A 25,279-nucleotide genomic window follows, 5' to 3' on the forward strand; every position below is an offset into this window, starting at 1 on the left:
GCCTCCTGCCTCGCTTTGCCTTTCCCTCCTTCCCTCCCCTTCCTCCTACCCCCTTCCCCTTCTCCCCCCGTGCCGTGCCCCGCGGGCCGGGCCGGGCCGGGCCGGGCGGGGCCGGGCGGAGTCTCTCTCTCCCCGGCGGGAGCGTTTCTCTCCCGGCAGGATCCGCCGCTGCTCGCCGGAGCTGCAGCAGGAGCCGCCTTCGGAGCGGGAGCCGGAGCCTGGCAGCGCCGCAGGTACGGGGATGCGGGCAGGTGGGACTGGCACGGCGCGGGCAGGGCACGCAGGGCACAGCAGGGCACGGACAGGGCACAGCAGGGCACGGGCAGGGCAGGCAGGGCACGGGCAGGGCACAGAAGGGCACAGCAGGATGCAGCAGGGCACAGCAGGGCACAGAAGGGCACAGAAGGGCACAGAAGAGCACAGACAGGGCACGGCATCTGGCGCCTCTCCCCCACGGCATCGTGTCCCCAGCCCCGAGGTGCCGGGGCAGGACGGAGGCACAGCCGCGGTCCCCGGGCAGGGGGTCCCCGCTCCCCGGCCCCTCGGTTCCCCTCAGCTGATGGATAATCCGTGACTCAGCACGAGGTGTGGATGGGGGGACACACGAGGCTCCCCAAAAACGAGGTGGGTCCTGGCTGACCCGACCCCACCGTGTCCCCGTGACCGGCGGGACACCCGGTTGTGGCTTCCTTTATCAGTTCCTGTAACAAACAGTAGCAATTAATAGGGAAGTTTTCCCCTAGGCTTTTATCCAGTGCCTTTTAAAGCATGCTGTAAATCCTGCGGGTAATTGAAGGCGCCTTTAGCAAAGGCTCTGGAAGGAGCCCAAGGTGAAAGCTGGACCCGGCCACAGGAGTGTCCCTGGAGAGAGCAGCAGGGGACTGGGGGGGACTCTGGCTCGGGGAGGGATGGAGGGGGCTGCCCCACCTCCCCTCTGCCTTTTCCCCGCAGGATGGACCTCCCTCACCTCACAAGTCCCACCGACCTCCCCAAGCACATCCTGGATATCTGGGTCATCGTGTTGATCATCCTGGCCACCATCCTCATCATGACAGCGCTGCTGCTGTGCCCGGCCACGGCCGTCATCATCTACCGAGTGCGGACACACCCCACGCGCAACGGCATCGTGTGAGCCACGGCCACGGGGGCACGGCCAGCTCGCTGGGCTGGGGGCCACAGCCATGGCAGCCTGTGCCAGGCACCTTCACAGGGCACCCTGAGAGCTGCAGCCTGGCCAGGAGCTGGGGTGAGCCAGCCCAGACCTGCTCCTGCAGCTGGTTCTCGCTGGGTACCCACTGCTCATCTTCCCACTGAGCTCATGGGGACTGTGGGGGAAATGCCAGCATGGGCAGCAGTGGGGAGAGGTGTGACTTTGAGGACACGTCCAGCTGGGAATTTCTCACGCTATGAGAGAGGCAGGCTGGTCTCACCTTCACTGGTGACACTGTTTCCTCCCAGGCAAGCAGCAAGGAGTGGAAATACCTGACAAAGTTATTTCTCCTTTGGAGCCCAGCTGTCAAGGTGGCTGGGGAAAAAAGAGTCAAAGCAAGATGGATGTGGCTTCTGGTTGTGCATTTAGTGCTTGGCTAAAAGCAGCGGTGACAAAGCTTGTGCTGGCTGCACAGCAGATGTGCAGCTGGCACCAGCTTCTCCTCTACCCAGTATCTGCAGAAATGGTAGGAAAATCCTGCAGGACTCTGGGTTCCTCTGGGTCTTGTGGGGCAGAGGAGTGTGTGCAGTTCCTGCCAGCCCTCCTGTCTGCATGCTGGCTGCACTCCCCACTCCTGAGAGTGAGAGCTGCCACTGTTTGCCCAGCACACCAGCCCTGCTGGGGAGTCTGTGTGTGCCTCACCTGGGCAGGCAAAGCAGGAGGAGCAGGTTTGTGCCCAGCCAGTGGCAAGGGATCATGTAAGCTCTTGTACTGTCCTTTGTTATGAAATAAATGGACTTTATCCTTCATGTGAATGCGTCATGCAGCTCTGTCCACACTGCAGGTGCTGTCTGGCTCTGCAGGACCGGGGATACTTTGCAGCCTCTCCAGAAAGTCTCCCTGCTCTGCCCTCGTGCCCTGCCTTGCCTCAAGGTCCCTGGAGCCCAGCAGGAAGCTCACTGCCAGCCCAGCCCCACTCTCCAGGAGGGCAAACCTCAGTCTGGAGCCCGTGGGTGGGAAGGATCCCTCAGGACTTTCTGACAGTGCTTGTGGCTGTTTTTATCCCACTCGGGTGACTGGCACCACTTCCCTCACCCCAGCCTCGTGCCGGGTCAGTGTGGCAGGAGCCCTGGGGCTGAAACGGCGTCTTGGTGACTCACAGCAAGGAAGGTCACAAAACGAGCAGCGTGAGTCAGGAAGGATGTGGGGAAACACTACGGTGATGCTGGTGGGAATTGTTTAAATCCAATTTTCTGTGCTGAAAGGAGCAACCAGCCCTGCAGTGTTGGAAACCCTGTGTGGCTTGATCCACAACATCCAGATTTTGCATTGGGTGGTGGGGCCAGAGGGGCAGGAGGTTCCCATGGAAGCAGGACCTTGGGCAAACCCTTCCCACCTTGAGGAGGGAGCCTAGCACAGGGATACAGACCCTGGGAGCAGAAATGCCTGCACTGGAGCCACTGGCTGTGGTTGTGCTGGGAAGGAGCAGACACTTATTCTTTGCCCAGCCAAACAAAACATATTTCTGTTTTGAGCTGTCAACTCTCTCTTCCCCTCTCAAGTTCCAGAGTTTGAGACAAATAACCAGAGTTATTTTCCTGTTTTTCTTCCTCTCTCCCTCCCTTGCTGGCACGGTGCAGCAGCAGCTGGAGGACATTACAGATGTGCAGGGTGGGAGCAGCCCTGGCTCTGCTCTCCTCCATGCTCCACCCCAGCATTGCTTCCCTGGGGACAATGTGGGGACAGCCAGCAGCACCAGGAATTAGAGCTGAGCAGCTTTGCTATGAGAGGAATAGGGGAGAGGCCACAAACCTTGGAGTGGTTTGGAAAGGAAGCATGGTTTGGAGCAAAACATGAGGAAAAGCATGGAACACCTTCCCCCCATCCATGCAACCATCCATGATTGCTGTTCCCACCTCTGCCTTCCCCTTGTCAAGAGCAGCAGAGGGAACTGAGAGATTTCCTTTATTGGTATGGATTTTCTGGGAAGTTTCAAACCCGTGGCAAACATTTCCAGGAAAGGCCTTGGAAAGATGGGTTTGCTCGTAACAACAACAAACATGGAGCTAAACGGCAGCAGGGGTAAAGCAGGGAAAAGTCACAACATTTTTTAAAGCATTAAGACGGCGGAGAATGAATTTAAACTGGATTTCCAACACTGTCAAGTTAGAAATTCCTCCTCCAGGATGGAGCAAGATAACAAAATCCCCCTGTGGCCATGGGTGCAGTGCCTGGACAGTGCTGGAGCTTGTGTTTGCATGGAGTTTTGCCAAGGAGAAATGCCTTTCTGCTGAGCAGCAGGTCCTGCTCGGTGACGCTGCAGCAGGCAGGGTGATGTGGGCACTGAGGTGATTCAGCATCCCCTGGGATGCTTCCCTGGAGGTGCTGGCATGTGCCAGGAGCTGGCTGCTGGCCCCTGGGGGCTGCTGCTGGGGGAGGCAGGTGGGGCAGCCCCAGAAGGGAGAAGACACAGGATTCTGGCTCTCACCTTGCCTCCCTTTGCAGGGGGAAGGGGGGCAATGGGCCAGGGACATTTCCACAGGGAGCAAATCTCCTGGAAAAGGAGGGGATGGCAGTGCTGGAGGGGGCAGAGCACAGAGCCTGGGGCTGTGGGGGCACTCGGGAAGGGGACCCCCTCCCCAAAGGGTGCTGGCACCATGGCCAGCAGGGAGGCTGCTGCTGAGCCAGGGCAGTGTGTGGGGGCACACGGGCTGGGGCAGAGCAGCGAGGGCTGGCTGAGCTGTGGGCTGGCAGCCTGGGGAAGCCTGGTGCTCAAAGAGCTGGGGCCTCTCTCCTGGCAGAGCTTGCTTTGCTTTTGCTTCCCGTTGCACGCTTAGAACAAAGGTTCAGAGGTTGCCCTGGGATTGATGCCAAGCCAGGCTGCCAGAGGGAAGCTGCACTGCTGCTAGCCAGAGCAATGCTGCCTGCTGCTGTCCTGCCACGCTGCTGGCACCATCCCTGTCCCTCTGCATGAAAACACCTCTGGGTCAGCTCTGGGACAACCCCAGCAGGCAGCACTGGATGGTCCCCACCGCTGCTTTCACATTCCTCGTGCTCAGCTGGGGCCCTGCAGCCTGGCACAAGGTGCCTGCAGCCCTGGCACGGGGCGCAGGGACACCAGGGAGGCTGGTGGCAGTGGCAGTGGCAGCATGGGGGACAAGGAGCTGGAAGTGCCTGGCCTCTCATCCCAGACTGCTGCCAAACATCTGCAGCAGGCAGGGGCTGGCTCCAGATCAGCTCTGGTGGAAAAAACAACCGAGCAGGACGGTTCGTGTGAGGGTCAGCCCGCCCTGCACGGCTGCTTTTGGGGTGGGGGACCCCAATCCTGCAGCATGCAGCCTCCAGCATGACGTGGCACAGCGTGTTGGGAACACTGGGTGACATGCCCGGGATGCCAGGGAAGATCAGTGGCAGAGAGGGGGTCCATCACACTGGGGACACCGAGTGACATGCCCAGGATGCCAGGGAAGCACAGCAGCAGAGAGGGAGTCCATTGGCTCTGTGTCATTAACTCCTTCCCCATTCCCAGCCTCCACCAAGGCTGATTTGGCACTGGGACCCAAGGAGGAGGGACTTGGATGAACAGGTCCCTTATTTTTATTTTGGTTTTAGGAAAACTGAGTTCAGGAGTGACTCAGACTTTCACTGCTCGTGGCAGGGATCAGGGACACGTGGAAGGGACACAACCACACTGTGCCACACACCACTCTAACTAGATATGGCTGCTCCTGTGGTGGGAAATGTGGGGCAGGGAGCTCAGTCCTGAGCAGCTCCCCAGACCTGTCCCAGCTCTGTTGCAGGAGGTGGCTCAAGCCCTGGGCAGGCTCAGAAGTGTGAGCTGTGTTGGGAGCACAGCACTGGCACACACTGGTTCTTGTTGGATGCAGGATGCAGAATGTGCCAGGAGCTGCAGCCCCATGGCCTCAAACCTCCCTAGAGCCTGGGAAGTAGGTGGGGAGGATCAAATCCTGGTTTTGGCAAGGAGCCACCCTGCTCCACTCACAGCCATGTCTGTGAGAGTCACCCAGAGCACCCCTGTGGCTGGCCGGGCTCTTGGCATGCTGTGATGGGCTCTGTGCAATGCCCAGGCAGTGGCTGAGCACCCTGAGGGTTTGCCTGGACCTGGGGGAGCACCCCACACTGCTTGGGCTCCAGGCAGGGCAGAGCTAAGCCATTGCCCCAGCAGCAGGGCAGGTTTAAAGCTTTGGGAAATGCTGCCAGTGACAGAGAAACCCCACAGCTCCCCTGCTCCGTGGCTTCTCTGTGTGCCTGGGAGATGGACCCCACCCCCAGCCCTCCCACGCCAGCTGAGGCTGCAGTTGGAGCCTCACACCACCAGCCTTTCCCAGGACGTGATGTTCCTTCTGGTGAGGAACACAGATTGGGAGATTGCTCCCAGCTTCCTCTTAACCCCTGGCCTCACTCCCCTTCCTTGGTGGCATCTCTGGCAGCTGGCTCAGTGACAGCATGGAGGCAGGGCTGTCCCTGCTTTCTAGCAAAGCCAAAGCTCCTGCTGGCACTCATGGTCCCCCCAGGGCTCACCCCCTGCCACCCCACACTGTTCTCCGCCCCAAAACCACAGCTAGCCAGCCTCCCCCCAAAACACCAACTCCCCCAGCTCCCCTCCAGCCAGTTAATTATCCCACTGAATAATTTTTGGGGGGGATTTCAGGGAATTTACTCCTCACCACAGATATTTTCCTTGGAGACAGCCCAGGGTAAATGTTCACATTCCTTGGCTAAGCAAGGACCCTGGAAACTCCTGTCCCTGGGGACACCCAGCAGTGCCCTGCCCTTGACCCCAGCAGGGTCACCGAGCAGCCACAGCCCCTGGCAGGAGGGATCTTCCTCCGGAGACGCCTCTGGCAGCGCCTTCTTCACCGGGCACCCAGGAGAGGAGCGGGACCGGCCTTCCCCAGCCTTCCCCAGCCTTCCCCAGCCCAGCCCAAGCAGCCATTGGGGGCACCCAGCGATCCCCGATGCTGCTGCTGGGGGGTTTGGTCCGTGCTGCTCTTGGGGGGGAAATGTCACCTGGCTGGGTGACCTGAGCAGCATGGGGCACCTCTCCCCTCTCCCCCCGTCCCCCCTTCCCCGATATCTCTCCCCCACCCCGCGGGTTTAATCCCGGCTGGGGTGACACATTGCATAAACCCTGGGCACATGCCGCTGCCCCGTGTCCCCCTGAATGCCAGCCCCGGGCGGTGTCTGTCCATGTGTCCGTGTGTCCGTGTGTCCGTCCCAGAGCCCACACGGTTAACGCGGGCCCGGCCCGGCCCCCCCCGGCCATTGGCTCCCCCCTCGCAGCCCGCAGCTATTTCTCGGCCGCCGCCGGGCTCCGAGGTGACAGCAGGCGACAGCGGCGCTTGTCCCGGCCGCTGGCCCCGGGCTGTCGGGGGGTGCTGGCACCCCACACCCCGCACGCAGCCATGGGGCGCTGCTCCCGCAGCAGCTGCTGGATTGTGCCCCTTTTCTTGGCTGGGCTCGTCCAGCTGGGGCGAAGTGAGGAGAGGGAGAAGGTAAGAGCAGGGGGACACGGGGCGGTCCGGGGGGTTTAGGGGGTGTGTGACACCCTGGGGACGCGCCTGCTCCCCGGGCTCTCTGCAGGACTCCCCGGGGCACGGGAGGGACACGGCGGCCCCCTGAGTCCCCCTCCTTCCCCCTGCAATCCCGGTGCCTGGATCACGGGGAGAGTTTGAGTTGGTTCCTGCCAAGGGCCAAGAATCGCTGTCCTGGAGTTGGGGACAAAGGGGGACAGAGCCTTGTGTCCCCCAAGTGACCTCCCCGGGGCAGAGCACGGGGGCTTTCCCCGCTGCAATGTCCGGGTGGGTTCCCCCATGCCGGGAAGGTGTGGGACCCACCGTGTCCCCACAGCTCAGCGGGCAGGGGCACTGTCACCCCCCAGCCAGGCTCCCCACCCTGCCACAGGGACCCCACAGCCCCACGGAGCCTTCATTCCTCGAGTGCAACCCCTGTGATTTCACCCTTTGCCAGATCCCAAAATAGCCCCTCGGTGGCACCGGGCTGAGCCCGGCTACCCTGGCGGGGACAGGAGGGGGCTCCTCTGGGTTAACCCCTGTGGCTCCGGATGCAGAGGCTGCTCCAGCCCGACCCTTCCCGGCCCATTCCCCATCCCACCGGCACCCCCTGCCCTGCCCCTGTCCCCCAGGGCTGGTGGGTCCTGTTCCCTTGCCCACAGCCTCGGCATTCTGGCTCTGGCCTCCCCCGTGTCCCGGCTGTTTTGCAGCCACTCGCCTTCCTGCTGCTCCCTGCTCGGTAAACATGCCCCAGCTGCAGCCAGACCCCCGCCGCAGCCAGCCCGTCCCGGCAGCGCGACCTTGGCACGCCGCAGCGCGGCTGCTGCCAGCGGCACTCCGGGCAGGGGACACAGCACTGGCAGCTGTCCCGCAGCAGGGCTGGCCCCATTGCCCTGCTGGCCCTGGGGATGGGGAGGGGGGTGGCTGGCAGCCCCCAGCCCGCTGCCACAGGATGCTCCTCGCCCCACAGGTGGACTGCTACCCCTCGGTGAATGACACCATCTACAGCTACGGGGCCCTGACCATCGATGGGGACGAGTACATCCCCTTCGAGAGGTACAAGGGGAAGACTGTGCTCTTTGTCAACGTAGCCACATACTGAGGCCTGACACTGCAGTATGTTGGTAAGGGTCCTGCAGGGCCCCATGGTCCATTGTGCTTCAGGGAGCTGGGGAAAGGGTTAATGCCTGCTCCCCAAGGCCCGGCCTAGCTGGAATGATGGTCCCAGATGGTAACTGCAGGTGTGGAGGTGTGCCCAGCCCTCTGTTAACCCACTTCTGGCTCTCCTTGCATGCAGAACTGAATGCACTACAAGATGAGCTGAGAAACGAGGGGCTCGTGGTCCTCGGTTTCCCCTCCAACCAATTTGGGAAGCAGGAACCTGGCCAGAACTCAGAGATCCTCCCTGCGCTTAAGTGAGTGCTGCGGTGGGGGCTGTGGGACACCTCTCCCCCAGGAGTGGGAGCCCAGGCTGCAGCTGCTGCTGGCTCAGGACCCAAACAAGGGGTTTGGGGACCTGTCACCACCCCTGTGCGAGCACCCAGAGCTGTCCATTGCACAACATCCTTTTCCCCGCCTTGTAGGTATGTCCGGCCAGGAGGTGGCTTTGTTCCCAACTTCCAGCTGTTCCAGAAAGGGGATGTGAATGGGGCCAAGGAGCAGAAGATCTTCACCTTCCTGAAGGTAGGTGCTATACGGCAAGGGGAGATGAGGGGGACAGACCCAGTTTGTTTTTTGGAGGGGCAAGGCAGTGACCCATTGGCTCCCTGTTGCAGAACGCCTGTCCCCCGGTGGTGGAGGACTTTGGGAACCCCAACAGGCTCTTCTGGGAGCCTCTGCGGATCCATGACATCAAGTGGAACTTTGAGAAGTTCCTGGTGAGCCCCGAGGGTGTGCCTGTCATGCGCTGGTACCATCGCACCAACATCGCCGTCGTGAAGAACAACATCATGACCTACCTGAGGCGGCGGCAGCAGGAGAACCACGATGGCCAGTAGAGCCTCGGGCTGCTGGCACGAGGGCCAGCATCCCCCTGGCTGCTTCCCATTCCATTCCTTCCCCAGATGCTCCCCAGCAGCAGGAATCACGCCCTGTTCCCTCCATTGCTCCTTTGGCACCCCCCAGTCAGGATGCTGGGCTGAGGATCTCATGGCAGAGACCTCAGTAAATACTTCCAACATCCCTGTGTCCCACCTCCACCCCTGGTGGTGACATCTCCAGCCTGCCCCCTCCTCTCCACCATCCCGGGCAGTGGGAGGATGCAGGGGCTGGCTGTCCCTGGAGGAGACCACATCTCCATGAAGGCTTGGCCCGAAAGCCCCGGGCTGGGGCGGGCCCGGCCTGAGCATGCCGAGCACGGAGCAGCTCTTCAGTGCATTCAGGCTGCCCGTGCTCCTGGCACACAGACGTGCTGCTCTCCTGGGCAGGGGTGGCCAGCCCCTCACCAACCCACCAGAGAAGCACCAAATAAAGGCTCTGCAAATGTGCAGCCCCACGTGTTGGCCAGGGGTAGGGGAGGTAGAGTGGGGGGCACAGTGGCCAGCTTGGGGGTAGCAGTGCCTGGCTGGAGAAACTCAATTTTTTCCACAGAATTATCATCACAGCCCAGCATTTGGGGACAGGATGGGGAGGGAGTGCAGAGCACAGGTGGGCAAAAAGGGCTGGAGGTAGGACCAAAGACAACCCCCAGTGAGGAGCATACTGGAATCCTGTGCTTCCTGCTGTCACACCTGTGATAGCCACGCTTACAGAAACTGGGTTGTGTTTGTTTTTTCCTCTCCAGACCTATTTCGTGGAGCAAGATTTGCTGTGTGCAATGTCAAAGACATTGCCAAGGTCCCCAAGGCCACTGCTGCATGGAAAGGCAGATGGGGAGCAGGGGCTTCCCTGCCCTGGCAGAGGTGGGGGGCAGAGAAGGGGAGGCTGAGGGGCTGGGCTCAGCACACAGAGGGAGGTGGGGGCACGCACTTGGGGCAACAGATCCCGGGGTGCCCAAGCAAGGGTTGGGGTCTCCTTGCACTCAGTCTGTCTCCAAGAACACGGGGACCAACAGCCCTGGTATCCCTCCCTCTCCCCCTCCCCAGAGACTGCCCAGGACAAAACCAGAGAGACTCAGGCACACTTCAGTCCTTAAATAAATACGAAGACACCAACCACCCTCAGGCCGGGCCACGGCTGCGGCCAGCACCTGCCTGCGAGTGTGGGGTCTCCCACCACCGGGAGAGTCCCCGCTGCTCCCCACTCCTCCAGGGGCTCTGCTCTGGGCAGCTCCTGGCAAACACTGGCTCCTCTTCCACTGGCTCGGGTCTGTAGCGCTGCCAGGCCAGGCCTGGCTCCTCGTGGGGAAGGGGATGGCTGCAGGGGACTGACCCCATGCTGGCTGTCACCACGATGGCACCTTCAGTCCCTCCTTCATGATATCCTCGGGGGAAGGCGCTGCTGAGCCCCCCACGTGCAGCACATGTCCTTGCACAGGCATTGGCGGCCGGAGGAAGCTCCTGGACACACACACACGGGCACACACACACACCCTACTCCTCTTCCTCTGGTGTCGGAGCGTGGCCGGTCCTTGGCGTTAGGGCAATCCGGGACCTGCCTGTTCTGAGACACAAGAGAGGGGTGGCACAGGGTAAGCACAGCTCTTCATCCTCACACAAGCCCCACAGCAGAGATGCCAGCTGTGGCACGGTTGTTATCCCTGAGCACCAACTGCCATAACTCCATGAGCTGTTTGGGCTCAGCCTGACTTTAGGTGCTGTGGGGATGCTGGCAGGGATGCAGCAGGCACCAACCCCATGGCAAAATCATCCCCTCAGCTGATGAGAGGTGGGGGCTAAGGGAAAATGGCCACTGCCTGGAAAGCTGTGCCCCCATCCCTCCCCCATGTGTTTAGCCAAGTGCCTCAAGTCTCAGGGTGAAGGATGAGCACCCCTGTCAGGGAGGGTCTGAGCCTTACCCAAGTCCTTGGGGACTGGTTTCACCCCAGCCACTGCTTGGGCGTTCTGGCTGCGAGCCATGGCACAGGGCGGGCGCCAGGGGTACTCAGGCTGTGGGAGGAGATGGAACAGAGACAGGGAATTACCTGCCATGTGAATCATCAGGCAGCACTCTGACAGACTGACAACGTGTGAAGAGGAAAAGGAGGGGGAGGAAAGGGGCTGAGCAGTCACATGCCACCAGCACACACTTGCTCAGCTCCCTGCTCTGGGACTCAGTGGCCCTGGAGGGCAGGGAGCCCCAGACCCGCCCACACATCACCCTCCGCTCCCCCTCCTGCTGGCAGAGGTGGAGTCTCACCGGGGGAAAATGGTGGAAGTTCTGTCCTTGCGTGTGCTCGCCGGGCATGGCTGGTGGGTACCGGACCTGCTGCCACTCCTCGTAGCCGTGGTACATGGGGGGAGCCATGGGGGGACTGTACTGGTACTGGTACATGGGGCAGGCTGGGCCCAGCGGCCCCGGGCCTGGCTCGGCGTGCAGCCTCTCTCCAGAAGCCTGCAAGGAGCCAGGACAGATGATGGGGAGATCCCAAGGGCAGCCCACCGTCACCCATCACCTGCAGCCCCCAGCCCCTCTGCCCAAGGAAGGTTTCCTCCCATCCCATCCCATCCCATCCCATCCCATCCCATCCCATCCCATCCCATCCCATCCCATCCCATCCCATCCCATCCCATCCCTACCTGTTTGTGCTGTTTCAGCAGCTTCTTCAGTTTCTCCTTCTCCTCCTTCTCCCTCTGGCAATCGTCTTTGGAGGCTCGCAGCTGGGAGGAAGAGGGGTTAGTGCAGAGCCCACCCTGCCATCCCCCATCTACATGAGTTAGGGTTGCTGAGGGAATGTCTGCACCAATCTCCCCCCATCAGACCCCCAGGAGAGATGCAGAAAGAGGAGATGAAAGGAGATTCTCTGGCAGTGACAAGCAAAAAACCCCTCTGGCCTTCCTGTCCTTCAGCCCCTACTCTTAGGGATGTACAGGGACTGTGACACTGGGGGCGAGCATTTCTGAGACACATGGGGTTGACACAGGGCTCCCAGAGTGCTGCTAGTAGCACCCAGCACTGCTCACCTGGTTGTTGGAGAGGACCAACTGCTTCTGCAGCTTTTCCAGCTGCTGCTTCAGCTCTTCCTTCTCCTCATTCATCCTCTCCCTGTCACTCCGTTCCCGTTGGAAATCTTCCTCAAAAATTTTTACCTGGCAGGAAAGAAGAATGTGGGTACACCTGGCCGAGGGCAGACACCTCCCCCAAGCAACCCCATCACTGTGCTGCCATCCTTGACTCCACCAGCCATGCCAAGCCCCTGTGGGCTGGCTCCATGGCCCATGGCTGCAGTCCTTCCAGATGAATGCCTGGAGGATGCTGAGTTGGGTCCCCAACCCCACCATCCCAGCACTGACACCTGCCCAGCTGCTGCTGGCACACAGAGCTCTTTGCTTGGAAATTCAGGACATGCATTTCCTTGTCTGTCCCCAGTGGCTCTCTGTCCTGCCCTACCTGCTGCTTGAGTAGCTCATTCTGGGTCAGCAGCTCCTGCTGTGGCAGCTTCCCTGCTGGCTCCATGGCAAAGATAGGTGGTGGAGAGGCTTGGACATTCAGAGCCTCTTCTAGTGCCTGGAGAGAAAGAAAGGGGAGCAGGGTCAGAGCAAGTTCAGTGCCCAAGATGCCACTGGAGGACCCTGGGCATGTGCCTAGCATGGGAAGTGGGTATAACTGGACACACAAGAAGGACAACAGACTCTCCTTGAACCCCCCCCTTCTTCGGAGCCCAGAGGGATGTGGGGGACCTGATACAAGTCTCTGCCTGGGCAAGAGTGGGTTATCAGGGTCAGTTTTGGATTTGAGAGAGGTGAAGACACTGGAGAGCATTAAAGACATTTTGCAGTGAGGGGTTGTGCCTTGGCTCTCACCTTGTTCAGCCTCTGGATCTCCTTTTCCTGGTATTCCCGCTGCCTGGTGACCGGAGCCAGCTGCTCCTGCAGGAACCGCATCCTCTGCTGCAGGTCCCTCACCTCCATGGCCAGCCTCTCCTTCTCTGCCTGCAGGACCCAGGGTGGGGGGAGATCAGCCAGGGCAGGGCAACAGGGCTGGCAGCTCCCTGTCACCCTTCCCAAGGGACTCACCTCCTCTGTTTCGATCCGGGACTTGGCCAGGAGCAGCTTGCGGTCAAAATCCCGTTGCTTTTGCTCCCGCTCCGACTCCAGCTCGGTCACTGCCCTGCGGGCCTCAGCCAGCTCCTGGTGTAGGTCTGTGACCTGCCAGGAGGGAGTGGGGACGTTGGCCTCGAAGGATCCACGCTGGGGGAAAGGAGGCACGGGCAGCCTCCAAATCTCCCTATACAATTTCCTCTGAGTGCCCACAGACAGCACCCAGCAGGAATGTGCCCCCCCAAGCACCCAGCCCTGAGCACCCAGCCCTACCTTCTGCTCGTACTTCTGCTTCATGGAGCGGAAATGCTGATCCCATTGTTTATTCACCTCCAGCAGCTGCAGGGAGAGAGGGATGGCTGAACAGGAGCCCAAATCCTGCTATGAACCAGCTGTGGTGGTCCCCAGCAGACTCCTGTCATGAAAGCACTTTGGGGACCAGCTGGATGGAGATCCCAGCTCCAGCAGTGCTTCCCTGCAGCTCTGAAGCCCTGCCCCAGTCTCTTGGTGCCATCCCAGCCCTGTGCCCACTCTGCCCACTCCCCGCCTCCTTAGTGGTGCCTCCCTCCCAGCCTGGTCCTCACCTCCCTGCGCTGGTGCTCCAGGATCTTCACCTTCTTTTCCTTGGCCTCCAGCTCTTCTCTGCCCGGCGCCTTCTCCACCATGGCCCCGCTCTGCTGGACGCGCACGGGGGGGACCCTCAGGGCTTTTGTGGAGGCTGTGCCCAAGGCCGGCTAAACTCGAGCCAGTTCCCCTCCCACTGCCTCCCCCATCCCCTTGAGACCCTGAAAAGTCCTGCTGGTCACACTGGGACAAACTGGGGGCTCGATTAAAATGAGGCCATCTTTGCTGAAGTGTCAGCGGGCTCCCTGCCTCCTTCCCAGCCCTCTCCAAGGAGATGCTGCCTCCTCACCTGCTGCTGCTCAGCAGCCTCCCTCTTCCCACTGTCCTGGCTGCTCAGTGTCACCATCCTCCGGAGCTCCTGGTTCTCACACCTGTGGGCAGGAAGAGATTGGTCAGCAGGAAGAAGCTTCCAGGGCAGCCCTGTCCCCATCCACAGAGCCCATCCTCACCTGAGCTTCTCCAGAGCCTGGTTTCTCTGCTCCAGGTCATGCTCCAGCTTGGTGCGCAGCTCCTTGTTCTCACTGTGCAGCGTCTCACACAACGTCTGCAGGGTGAACACTGCCAGTGTGAGGACCACGGCCAGCCCTGGGCCACCCACACCTCCCACCAAGCCACACTAAGGACATGGGTGTCCACCTCAGGGTGGGTATGAGGGGTTTGGAGGGAAAAAACACCACAAGGATAATCTGCATGAAGTGCCAGCCTTGCTCACCTGCAGGAAGGACGTTCTCTGCTCATTCTTGTGCACCTTGGAGGCCAAGCGCTTGAGCTCGGAGGCCATGTAGCCCATGCGCACAAAGACCTGGTCCTTGCTGGCCTCCTTGGCACAGCCACTCAGCGTGTTCTCCAGCTGCTGCAGCTGGGGCAGCAGGTTGGCATCCTCGCTCGGGGCCTGCTCCAAGTCCTGGGAATGGCATCAAGTGTGGTCAGAGCAGCTAAAGGAGCATTGTAAAGTTCTTCTTAGGGCAGATCAACTTCATGTCTCATGCAGGGCTGTGGTGTGGAGCTGGGCCAGCACCAAGACACTCTGCAGCACCTCTCAGCATGCTGAAAAACTGTGGCAGCTTTGTAAAGGTCTGATTCCCAGCTGCTGGGTATGGCACACCGAGTCCCTGGGTGGAGGAGCAGCTCATGGATTCCCTGTGCCCCTTGGCAGTCTGGGCAGAACACACTCTCAAATCGCTGTCAGCAGTGGAGGCATCTCCACCCTTGGTCTCCTCCACCTGAGCTATTCCCATCTGCACGAAGACTAAAAATCCCAGCTCCTGAGACTGTCCTCTCTACATAAATCCTGGTCAGGGCTGGAAGGGGTGGTGGTCTTACCCCAACTCCCATGCTCTCCTTCCACCTGTCCTACTTCTGTGCTCCCTGCTGCTGTGGCATGCCAGGCACCAGGAACCCGAGACCTTTGGCAGGTAACAGCCAAATGGGTGATGCACCAGATTTAAACAGTGCCTGGGAAAGTCCAGGTCACACCCACCAGTGTCAGGGTGCACCCTGCCCATGGGGAGTGTCCCCAGGAGGTTTATGCTCCTCTGGTGTGGTTGGTTAACTCCTCCACAGCCTAGGAGGTGCCACTGGCACACATGGACTGCTGGGAGGAGCTGGGGTTGTGCTGGCACACCTATGCCTGCTCCACTCCCAGCCCCGCTGACTCACCTGCTGCCTGTGGGAATGCCCCAGATTGCACCACAGGGGCAGCCCAGTGTGTCCTCAGCACCCTGACCCCGGAGTTTACAGCCCCAAACCTGCTGTGGGAGGGTGTGTGTGGGGCACAGCACAGCCAGCTCCTCCCACCGTGTCTGCTGGCAAGGGAGGCAGTGAGGACCCAAGCTGGGAGAATCCAGGTGTGGGCACATGACTTGGACTTGGCTCAGGCACCAGCAGCTGGTGGCCAAGCAGATCCCATTCTGCTCTCCATCACCTCACAGCTGCACCCCAGGAGTGTCCAGCAAGACCCAACCCCTCCAACCCCTGGGCAATGAGAATAGGATGGGCAATGAGAGCATGTCCTCTTACTGGTGCCAGCTGATGTTCATTGCCCTTGGGCTCCCCATCCTTTCTCCCCTCCATTTCAGCACACAAAAAACCAGAACAGGATGGGGCAATGACAGTCAGGAGGGCGTTCAGGTGGCAGCAAACAGAGCACACAGAGCTCTGGCTAGGGCAGACCCTGTCAGCAATAACAGGGCTTGGAGGCCTGGTCCTTCCACCCAGTGTGGGCACGAGCAGAACATCAGAGCATCACTGACAGCTACCTGGGCGGTCACAGCTCTTCCGTCACTGTCATGTGGCACCTGCAGACATTGGTGTCCCCATATGGCCGGGGCTGCTTCACTGACCCCTCACCCAGGCCAGCTGTGTCTGGGGAAGGATCCTTGCCCAGTTTATCCCCCCTCTGTGCTTTGCCCAAGGGCTTCCTTGACATGGGTCAGCCAGCCCTGCTGGTGCCTGCCTGGGTACAGAGCTGAAGCCCTTCACACCCTCAAACCCCCGACACTGGCTCAGCTTCCCAGCTGCCAACACCAAATCCTGCAGGGAGCAGGGCCACTCACTGCTCTCCTGCCTCCCTGGGGAAATCCCTGTGCTTGGATGGCAGCAATCTGAAACTCCTGAGGAGGATCCCTGCAAGGGGAGGCAGCCAGGTCAGAGCTCCCCAGGGAATGGCAGCCCAGGATGCCCATCACACAAAGCGAGGAACCACCAGGAGTGCAGCAGGGGAGCTGACCCCTCCTTCCAGGTTCCTCCCTGTTTCTAGAGGCTAAAGGCTTCCTCCTTTTGCTTTAATGAGATGGACAGTGCCTCACTCTGCAGCCATGCCAGCACCAGCTTCCACACTCAGCAGACTCACAGTGGGAGGTGACTTCTGTGCTTCCACGTCCGGCTGGGCACTGCCCGGGGCTGCCCGTGCAAAGCTGGGATCGGGGCCGACGGCTGTGGAGAGGGGAGAGGAGGCAGCCATGAGCCTTTTGGAGAGCAGAGCCTCCCTCCTCCCAGCCCAGGGATGCAGACAGCACACCCCTGCAAGCTCAGGCACTGATGGATGATTTCTACCCAGCCTATGGGGATGGGACATAAACCTCCTTTTAGAAGGGAGGATGGCAGTGGTTTGATACACCACAGAAGTCATTAAAGTCTCTTGCACAGCCTTTCCCTTCCCCCAAGCTCAGGATTCTGAGCCATCAGGTTATTCCTCCCCCATGAGCCTCACATCTCCTACCTCCAGTTTCCACCAAGTCCTCCAAGGAAGATGATCCAATCAGCATTTTATTGTCCTTCACAAGGTCCTCTGCCTTCTGCCGCAGCTTGGATGCCTCGACCTGGGACTCCTCCAGAAGCTCTCCTGTTGTGGGCAACAGAAGGGTGCTCAGCCTCCTTCCCCCAGGGCCTGTCCTGCAGTACTTAAAAACCTCATCTGGCTGGAGCAGCACCCAGAATAGTCCTTCATCATCTGGAAACAACTATTCTGGGATAAATCCAACGGCAAAGCTGGATCAGCGGCTCACTGGTGTCAGACATCCTCATGCTGACACACAGAGCACTGGTTACAGGAGGCACCACCGGGGCTCTCCTCTGCTTCCAAGAAGAGACAAATTTAAGCCTGAGTGGCAGACTTACAGGTCCAACCTCCCCACTTTGGGGTCTGCCATGAACAATGTGATCCTCCCCCGATGAGGGGGGGCTGCTGTCACACCAGTGAGTCCCTGTCCCAGGTAAGGGCATGGTGACACAACAGGAATCACGAGGCAGGTGGAAATTCGGCTGCAGAAGCAGGACTCAAAGGAGGAAGCTGGCTCACGAGACAGAAAGCAAAACTGGGGGTGGGAGTGGGGGAAGGCTGACAAGGAGAAGAAAGAGGGTGGCACAACTCAGCTGGAACATTTCAACACTGGCATGTTCCTGCTGCCGCAGGGAGCACTCAACAGCAGGTTCCTTGAGAAACACCTGGGAAAAGCCCCTGGCCCAACAGGGTTTGCAGGAGGTGGGGATTTTCATCAAAAGCAGAACTGGTCCCAGCACCCATGAACTCCAAGGAGTTGTCCTCGCTTCGGCACTTGTCTTTTCTTTCCAGCCATTTATTCCAGCATTAAACACCCCAGAAGTTCAGCAAAATTCTTGCTCTTTTTGCACTGCCATGTGAAAAAGCTCAGACATCCTGCTCAACCCTCCAGGACAGGGAGAGCTTTGCTGCTGCTGCCCCAGTGCCAAGACCCCCAGCTCCTACAAGCACCTTTCCTCAAGCAAGCAAGCAAGCCCTGGCTCTGTGGGCACAGGCTGGGCTGTCCCAAAGGCAGATCTCATCCCCCTGGCACGCAGCAGTTACCAATAGACTTGATGCCTTGCATCTTCTCCTTCAGGCGGGCGTTCTCCTCCACCAGCCGCTCCAGGGCCGTGCATCCATTCTCCTCTGAGCCCCCACCAGGGTCATAGATATGATAAGGTCCTCTCCCTTCCATGCCTGCTGTTCAGTCACCTGCCTCCCAGCCAGGCATCCCTGCAAGGCAATGGAGCACGGTGTCACCTTTCTCTATCTCCCCTGCTCACAACTCTACGGGGCTCTGGGGTGCTGTGCTGGTGCCTCACTGCCTGCCAGCCAGCCAACAAGTGAGCCAGGTGAAGGCACTTCCCCTGCAGCCCTGCTTGGGGAGAACGTGTGGGGTGACTCACGGCCATGAGAGCTGTCACACGAGCAGGCATCACCAGCAGCCCCACTTGGGGCTGGCTCTCACCCATGCAGGGCACTGCAGTCACAGAGAGATCTGCAACCCATGGTTGCTGCATGCCAGGAGAGATGGAGATGCAGCTCAGCAGCATTCACCCACACCAGACCAAACCTGGCACTGTCACCAGGGCATGCTGCTCAACACATGGTATTTCTGGGGTGCATGAAGGCTTGTCAGGGGCTGTCTGGGGACAGGCAGTGTCTGCAACTCCAAAAGCCTTAACCAGCAGCTGGAGGGACATTTGGGCAGTATTGGGGATGAGCCCTAGGAGCCAGGCAGTGACCTACTCTGTCCTCCTGCTCAGCCAGAAAAACTGGCTGCCAGCAGCATGGTTCCTGAATTGGGCACAGGAAACATCCAGGCATGAGCCAGGCTGGGAGCAAAGGCCAAGGAGACAAAACACCCACAAGCAGGATGCTGACTGCTTTTCCAACCCCTTGCACTTGTGGGTGGCCTAAGGCCTCCCCCCTTGCTGAAGTCTGGCCTGGGGACAGCTGGGCAGGATCCTGGCTGCAGGTCTCACCCATCTCCTGGGGGGATAAAGCAGCAGCTGTGAATCACAGCACAACTTATCAGACCTATCCCCCCTGATGCCAGCTTGTCAGGACACGGAGCAGAGCAGCAGCTGAGTAGGTCCTGGTGCCAGCTGAAGCTGGGATGCTGCCTGGGGGCACAACAGGAGCACCCCAAGGGGCTCTTGTCCCAGCCAAGACAGCTGGTGAGCAGGAGAGGAGGCATTCAGAAAGGGGAAGGGGGTAGTCTGTACCCGAAACTGCCTCAGCCTCAGACTAATGCTCACACCATGAGCGATCCAGGCTGATCTCCAGTTTGGATGACCTGCCTCCCAGGGAGCGGCAGGGACTTTCCAGATGACAGCTGCCACCTGGCAGCATCCACAACTGGAACAGCAATTAATGCCTGCCTCAGCGACAGGGAATCAGCCCTGGCCTCAGCAGCTCTCTGCTTCTGGGAGGTGCACTGGTGCCTCTCATCATCCTCCTGCCATCCATGGGTGCTGCCAAGCCCTCCATTGTCTCTGGCCCCTTGATGGGGAGCCAGTGACCCCATCCCAAGCAGCTGCAAGTGCCACTGGGAGCTGCCCAGCTGTGTGGTGTGGGGTGAGCTGAGGAGAGGCTATTCCTGGAGCCCAGAGCAGCTGACAGGAAGCTGTGGAAGAGCCAGGGCCATTTCTGAGCTGTGGCTCCCAGCGATGGCAGCACTGTCACAGCCTTAAACAGAGGGCAGGTTTGGTTTAGGTATAAGGGAGAGATTCTTTACTGTGAGGGGGTGAGGCACCAGAACAGGCTGCCCAGAGCAGCTGTGGATGCCCCATCCCTGAAGTGATCAGGGCCAGGTTGGATGAGCCCAGCACGCAGCCCAGTGGGACTCCTGTGGCTGGGAAATGCCATCACCTGTGTCCACACTACCTGGCCAGCCTGGCAGAGGATGGGGACAGTGCCACAGGCTGGCTGGGGACCCGAGCCTGCTTCTCACTGCTGTCCAGTCAGCACATGCTGCTCCAGACCTGGGGCTCTGGGAGGAGCTGGGTACCAAACCCACCCTGCAGTGGCCACCTTGTGGGGCATCTGCATCCTGCACCAGCATGAGCCCAGGTGTGTGTCAGGGAAGGTAGGAAGAGGATGAAGAAGAGGGAAGAGCTGCCCTCTCCTGCAGTACCATCTCCCCATGTGGCTTGGAAGCAGCCTGAAATACCAGTCCTCATTCTCTTAATGCCAGACCCCAAACCTGGAGGTTTTCTGCCTTGTCCCATAGCACAAGGGAGGTGCCTGTCCCCTGTGCACCCCTGCAGGAATCCCTCGGAGTCCAGCTGCACTGGCCACCCTGCCAAACAGCACAGCACTTACAGTGATGCCATATTCTCCCAGCTGGACGGAGCCACTGCAAGCCTCTGGTATTCCCTGTTCTCAAGATTCTATCAAGAACTTTTCTACTCAAGGTCTGTACCCTACCAGGGAGGTTGTAGCAAAGGGACCACAGGAGCTGCTTTCAAACAACAGCTGCAGAGAGGAACTGGACTATCTCCAGCTGACCCTAGCACAGACCAGCCACAAATTCACAACAAACAATAGCCAGCAAGAGGGAGGGGTTTCCACAGCATTCCAGGCCACCACTGAGAACAGGGTGGGTTTTCCTGGAGTGAAGGCACAATCCAATTTCTGCAAGGCACTGTTGATACAGAGAGGTCACCCTGGGGTCCAGAGACCAAGTCACCAATCCCAGTCTTGGTTTGTTGTGTATTTTTTTTAAGAGTTCTGACAGGTGAGATTTACAGTGAAAAATCTCATTTCAATAAAAACACAAGTGGAGGAGAGAGAGACCATACACCAGCACCTAGCAGTGGTTAGATATGCAAAGAAAACACAACTACTACAAACTCCAGCAGAAACCACCAAACCACCAGAGAACACTTCCCTCTTCCCCAGTCAACAGTTCCTAAGGTGATCTGACAATATTTCACAGCCCTGGGGCCCGAGGGCCAGGCTCAGACCGTGGCTGCAGCTCACTGGCTCCGTGCCCAGCCGTTGTCAGAGGCTGCCAGACGGGCACCTGTGGGCGTTGCTGTTTCCATGTGGGACACCAAGACCTTTAGGTAGCAAATTTTTAAGGCAACTCAGCAAAAGTAGAGAACGAGAGTGTGAACTGGCAGAGGAGACTCATGGGCAAAGATGAAAGCAGAGTGGTGTTTAAATAGCTGTGCTGTGGCTTGGGAGTGAGCTGGAGCTGTCACTGCTGTCACCCAGAACAACAGGCAGCACTGCCACAGCCATCACTGCTCCAGCCATGCAGAAGTGGCAGAAAGATGTGATTCCTACTTTGAAATTACTCAACACTGAAGATAGCAAGGCTTAGGATGTGAAGCTTGTGCAGGAGGGGGCTGGCACTGCTGGGGGGTTGCTTTGGGCAGTGACCCCAGGTGGGGAGCAGCCTCCCAGAGCTTGGCAGCCCTTCAATTCCCATCCTACCATGGGAACCCCCTAAGGAGAAGGGGTTTTTCCTTACTTCAGTGCTCAAAATTCACAGGAAGCCTCCTCCGCAGCAGGATCACAGGAGGTGAAAGCAAATCCCTGCAGGCTGCCAGCATAATTTTCCCATGGCTGGGGCTGCTGGGTCCCCAGCCTGCCTCCTCAGAGGGAAAGCAAAAGCCACACAGACAACACGGAGTGATTTTGTTTCTTTGTTTCATCATTTTACTGGAAAACACTGTAGCCCCCAGACTGGTTTTCTTCTACACAGGGCTCCAGCAGCTTCCCAGACAAGGGAAAACCATTCCTGGACTGCTCTAATTTGCAGGAAAGCAAAAGTAGAGTTTGCTTTAGGAGGCAGCAATAATGAGACTTTTTGGGCACTGCAGTCCACAGGGCTGGGAGTAATAAAAGAAGGGAAAAGCATGCATTGCAAGGCTCAGGTCTCAAAGGGAAAGGTCTGAACCTCCACTTGCAGTGTGCTGCTCTCCAGCCAGTTTAGCAACAAAGAGAGGGTGGGAAAGGCAAAAGCCCTACCCAAAACACAGCAGGTATTAAAGATGTCCCCCAGCCAGAAATCCCACTCTTGCCTCAAAAGCCCACCTTCCAAAGAGGCCTCATGAAACAACCTGCTTCTGATGAGGCTGCTCACAAGGAAAATAAAGCATTTCCCTGGGTCTGCCAGGTTTACAAACACAGCTGACCACGCACAGCTGCAGAGCTCCTCGGGATGGGCTCAGGCTTCAATGCAGGCAGGACATGCAGCCAGGCACGGTGGTGGTGCTCTCCTGGCAGCACGGGGTGGGGATTTATGCAAGACCCTGTCTTCTGCTGCAAAGACATCTGGCTCATCCTGCCTGCTCCACTTCTCCCTGCAGAGCTCAGCAGCATCATGGCTGCTTGTCACAGCACTCCAGAGCAGAACAAGGCACAGCCACCCCTTTCCTTGCAGCCTTTCCCTCGCTTCCAAGCTACTCCTGTCCAGCTTGGTGTGCTTCAGCCAGCAACAACCAAGCTGACAGGTGATAGCAGATAGTGACACCACAAAGCTACACCAGCAAAGTGCCACCCAAAGTGCAAGAACTGCTGCTTTAAAACAAAATCTGCAATGCCACAAGAGTAGATGGTTCGGTTTCCTCCACCCACGAGAGTTTTGTACCAGCTGCTGGCAAGCAACAACCCACGGCCCTGTGCTAAATAGGTCTGCCTGGCGTAGGTCGGGCTGAAAGGGCGTCGTGGGATTTCTTGCAGAACCAGGAACGATGCCAAAGGCAGCAAAAAGCCTCTCCTGTTTTCCTCTTGCTTGCTTCACCTCACCACAGAAACAGCTCTCAAGGACGTGCCTGGTTGGAGCCTTCCTGTCTCCAGAATTCACCCCAGTGCCTGAAGTCCAGTCTCAGGAATGCTTCAGCTGACGGTGCCCTCCATGAAATGTGCACTCCAAAAGAGCTTGTGGCAGCAGAACAGCTCCCATTCCTCCAGGGGCTGGGAATAACCCACCCAAGTGATGGGAATAACCCACCCAAGCGATGGGAATAACCTGCTCAAGGGAAAGGGCCGTGTTTGACCTCTTGATACAGGGGGCAACCCGTGTGCCAGGGACACAGGCACAGGACAGCCAGATCTCTGAGGGGATGCAGATCCCCATGAGTCCCACCTGGAGCTACTCTCACCCAAACGCAGCAGCGACAGGCAGCATCTTTTCTGTTTGGGTTTTTTGTTCTTTTGGGTTTTTTTTTTGTTTTTTTTTTTTCTGTCTGCCCTCCATGAGGGTCTTGAATGGAATTGAAGGAGGGGAAAGGGGGAGACAAGCTGTGCCTCCCTCCCAACAGAAGAGGATGCTGCCATCCCTACTCCAGCTGTTCGAACCTCTGGATCAGCATCCGCTGCGGGCACACGCGGTTGGCCCAGAGGGAAAAAGTCAAAGGGAAAGAGAAACAGCACGGACAGGGGGGTACCTGAGGCCACGGCCGCCGCGCCCCCCCGGAGGGAGCCCAGGAACCGGCCCTGCCCGGGGGGATCGCACACCGGGGGCAGCCGGGAGGCAGAGGCGTGGGCCCGGGGAAACGCCGGGGTTGTGCAAGGCGGGGCGAGGGAGGAGCGGGGCCGCCCCGGGCACCAGCACCGCCCGGGGGCCGGGGGACCCCCACCCGCACCCCCCGGGCACCGCCGGCAGCACGGACAGCCCGCCCGTCCCCCGCCCTGCCCGGCAGAGGGGAAACTGAGGCACGGCACCATTACCGCGACACCGGGCGGCTCCGGGACAATCCCCCGGGGACAGCGCGGCCCCGGCCCCCTCCCGGGCTCTCACCCCGACCACCCGAGAACCGGCCAGACACGGGCAAGGCGCAGCCCCGATCCCGGCAGCTCCCGCCGGGCCGGGCCCCTTCGCTGGGGCGGCGCGACCCCGGTGCCCGTAAGCCCCCGGTGCCCCGGGCAGGGCTCCTGTCCGCGAGGGCGGCAGGGCCCCGCAGCGCTCCGAGCTCACCTGCCGTGCGCCCCACGGCGGGGCCGCCGCCCGGATCGCGGTCGGGGTCGGATCGGGGTCGGGGGTCTCGGTCCGGGTCCCTCCGCTCCGCCACCGGCACCGGCACCGGGTCCGCCCCCGGGAAATTCCCAGCCTGACGGACAGGCGGCGCAGCCAATGGGCGCGCGGCGGGGGCTATAAAGGGGAGGGCGGGGAGCTGCTGGGGACGGTGCTCGTCATGGCGGAGTCGTCGTCTCTGTGTCGTCTGGGTTCCCTGGGGGTACACGGGGGTCCCGCCCGGCTTTTCGGGGCTCTGAGGGGCGGTGTCAGCCGGCCTGCGCCTTCTTCCTGCGGGAGGTTGCGCTGGCAGGGGAGCGGCGAGGCCGAGCCTTGCAGCGGCTCCCCCGGCTTGTGCAGACACAAAATGGCGGGGCCGGGGGGGCTCCTCGTGTACCCCCTCATGGCCGAGGGGAGGCTGTGCCGAAGCGCTCTGGTGCCCTCGGCCCCGGGAAGGAGGAGCGCGGTGCTGCCAGCTGGCCGAGGCTGGCGTTCCTCTGAGGCACAGAGAATTCCCCACTGAGCCTCCAAGTTAATGTTAAATGAGGGAATTCCACCCTCTAAGTGTATTCCAGGGATCCTTTTCTCTGTGCTGCTGCTGCAGTTGTGCCGTGGTCGAGCACCGAAATCAGCCAGAGGAGCACCAAGCACAGGGAACATCTGGGTTCACTCTGCTTTTCGAGACTTGCTCAACAGCTACCTGATTTTCTTTGTCCTGTTGGTTTTGCCACAAGGAGAAGGTGGTGGGTTTTTATTAAATATACGTGTAAATAAAAGCAACGGACCAGGAATGAAGAAGTCTCGCTGTAAGCAGCTGTGCTGCTCTTTGCCTTTGCTCCAGACGTGTCCTCCTTAGGTGACCTGGTGCTGGGTTCATCAAGGACCTTCACTGCAGATTGAGCTGTTTCCAGCTGCCCCAGGCCTGGCTTCTTACTCAGCTATATTCACACAGCTCCACCACTTCTTGGGGATTTGATGTTTTGGGTCGAAAAAATTAAAACCCCAGAAACTCCTTTTACCGACTGGCCCTTCACTGCCAGTACAACGTCAGCCTGGCAGCCTGGCTGGGTTACGAGAGCTCAGTCCTGATGGGACCCTGACGTGCTCTTTGTGCTCGTGTTTGAAGTCTCAGCTGGGGATGAGAGAGCAGGACCCCACATATGCCCAACATCTTCCCTTTTGTTCCCTGAAAGCCTTGTTTTACCCCAACAAGAGGCCCAGTGCTGTTCTGTAAACCCTCAAAAACCTGTCTTCAAAGCTGAATGCAGTCCCACTGAACGAAAAAACACCTTGTCTATAAATTAATGCCTCAACCTGCATGAAATAACAAAACCCTGCTTATTTCTTTGAGGAGCAAAAGGGGTGGCTTGTTTTTACAGCACCCCAAAAGCTGCCTGCCTTCCCCTCACTCCGTCACGGGAAATCTCCCACCAAAAAAATCATTGTGCTACTCACCAGCTGGGTCCTGGAGGGGCTGGGGGAGGGAGAGCCCTTCAGAGCAGGAGCTCTGTGCCTGCGATCCCCAAATGCAGGGAGGCTGGCCCAGCTGAGCTTACTTTTAGGCATGGAGAAGGGGAATTCCCCATGATGGAGGTCCCAGAC

General features: G+C 59.4%; 3 protein-coding genes across 8 annotated transcripts; 2 read left to right on the plus strand and 1 right to left on the minus strand.

The window, feature by feature from the left end:
- The first annotated feature begins 107 nt into the window (after nucleotides 1-107).
- On the plus strand, nucleotides 108-1,959 carry SMIM3 (small integral membrane protein 3). Its single transcript, XM_063168370.1, has 2 exons — nucleotides 108-233; nucleotides 952-1,959. The coding sequence occupies exon 2, from the start codon at nucleotides 953-955 to the stop codon at nucleotides 1,130-1,132; it is 180 nt and encodes a 59-aa protein (XP_063024440.1). The 5' UTR covers nucleotides 108-233; nucleotide 952; the 3' UTR covers nucleotides 1,133-1,959.
- Nucleotides 1,960-6,497: 4,538 nt separating this feature from the next.
- On the plus strand, nucleotides 6,498-9,172 carry GPX3 (glutathione peroxidase 3). The gene is made up of 5 exons (XM_063168864.1): nucleotides 6,498-6,666; nucleotides 7,655-7,808; nucleotides 7,982-8,099; nucleotides 8,268-8,367; nucleotides 8,460-9,172. The coding sequence occupies exons 1-5, from the start codon at nucleotides 6,577-6,579 to the stop codon at nucleotides 8,679-8,681; spliced, it is 684 nt and encodes a 227-aa protein (XP_063024934.1). The 5' UTR covers nucleotides 6,498-6,576; the 3' UTR covers nucleotides 8,682-9,172.
- A 628-nt stretch (nucleotides 9,173-9,800) lies between these two features.
- TNIP1 (TNFAIP3 interacting protein 1) lies at nucleotides 9,801-25,242 on the minus strand. Of its 6 annotated transcripts, none has more exons than XM_063168859.1 (17): nucleotides 25,133-25,242; nucleotides 17,770-17,940; nucleotides 16,666-16,788; nucleotides 16,297-16,379; nucleotides 14,158-14,349; nucleotides 13,895-13,989; nucleotides 13,735-13,816; nucleotides 13,406-13,498; nucleotides 13,095-13,160; nucleotides 12,798-12,929; nucleotides 12,585-12,713; nucleotides 12,172-12,288; nucleotides 11,745-11,870; nucleotides 11,361-11,441; nucleotides 10,981-11,175; nucleotides 10,640-10,730; nucleotides 9,801-10,279 (listed from the first exon to the last, which is right to left on the minus strand). In XM_063168859.1, the coding sequence occupies exons 2-17, from the start codon at nucleotides 17,900-17,902 to the stop codon at nucleotides 10,215-10,217; spliced, it is 1,803 nt and encodes a 600-aa protein (XP_063024929.1). In that variant the 5' UTR covers nucleotides 17,903-17,940; nucleotides 25,133-25,242; the 3' UTR covers nucleotides 9,801-10,214. The 6 variants fall into 6 exon arrangements, with proteins under 6 accessions (XP_063024929.1, XP_063024930.1, XP_063024927.1 ...); XM_063168860.1 differs by lacking the exon at nucleotides 25,133-25,242 and adding an exon at nucleotides 23,642-23,730 and having other exon boundaries at nucleotides 13,406-13,495; XM_063168857.1 differs by lacking the exon at nucleotides 25,133-25,242 and adding an exon at nucleotides 23,642-23,730.
- Nucleotides 25,243-25,279: the final 37 nt, after the last annotated feature.

The sequence above is a fragment of the Melospiza melodia genome, chromosome 14, assembly GCF_035770615.1.
Source record: "Melospiza melodia melodia isolate bMelMel2 chromosome 14, bMelMel2.pri, whole genome shotgun sequence".
NCBI lineage: Eukaryota > Metazoa > Chordata > Aves > Passeriformes > Passerellidae > Melospiza > Melospiza melodia.

Excerpts from the sequence above, each read along its gene's own strand:
- SMIM3 (XM_063168370.1), top strand. The coding sequence starts at position 953 with ATGGACCTCCCTCACCTCACAAGTCCCACCGACCTCCCCAAGCACATC.
- TNIP1 (XM_063168859.1), bottom strand. The coding sequence starts at position 17,902 with ATGGAAGGGAGAGGACCTTATCATATCTATGACCCTGGTGGGGGCTCA. Across the intron at positions 14,350-16,296 it reads CACAGAAGTCACCTCCCACT|GACTTGGAGCAGGCCCCGAG; the intron begins GTGAGTCTGCTG and ends TGCCATTCCCAG. Across the intron at positions 12,930-13,094 it reads AGCAGAAGTACGAGCAGAAG|GTCACAGACCTACACCAGGA; the intron begins GTAGGGCTGGGT and ends CCCTCCTGGCAG.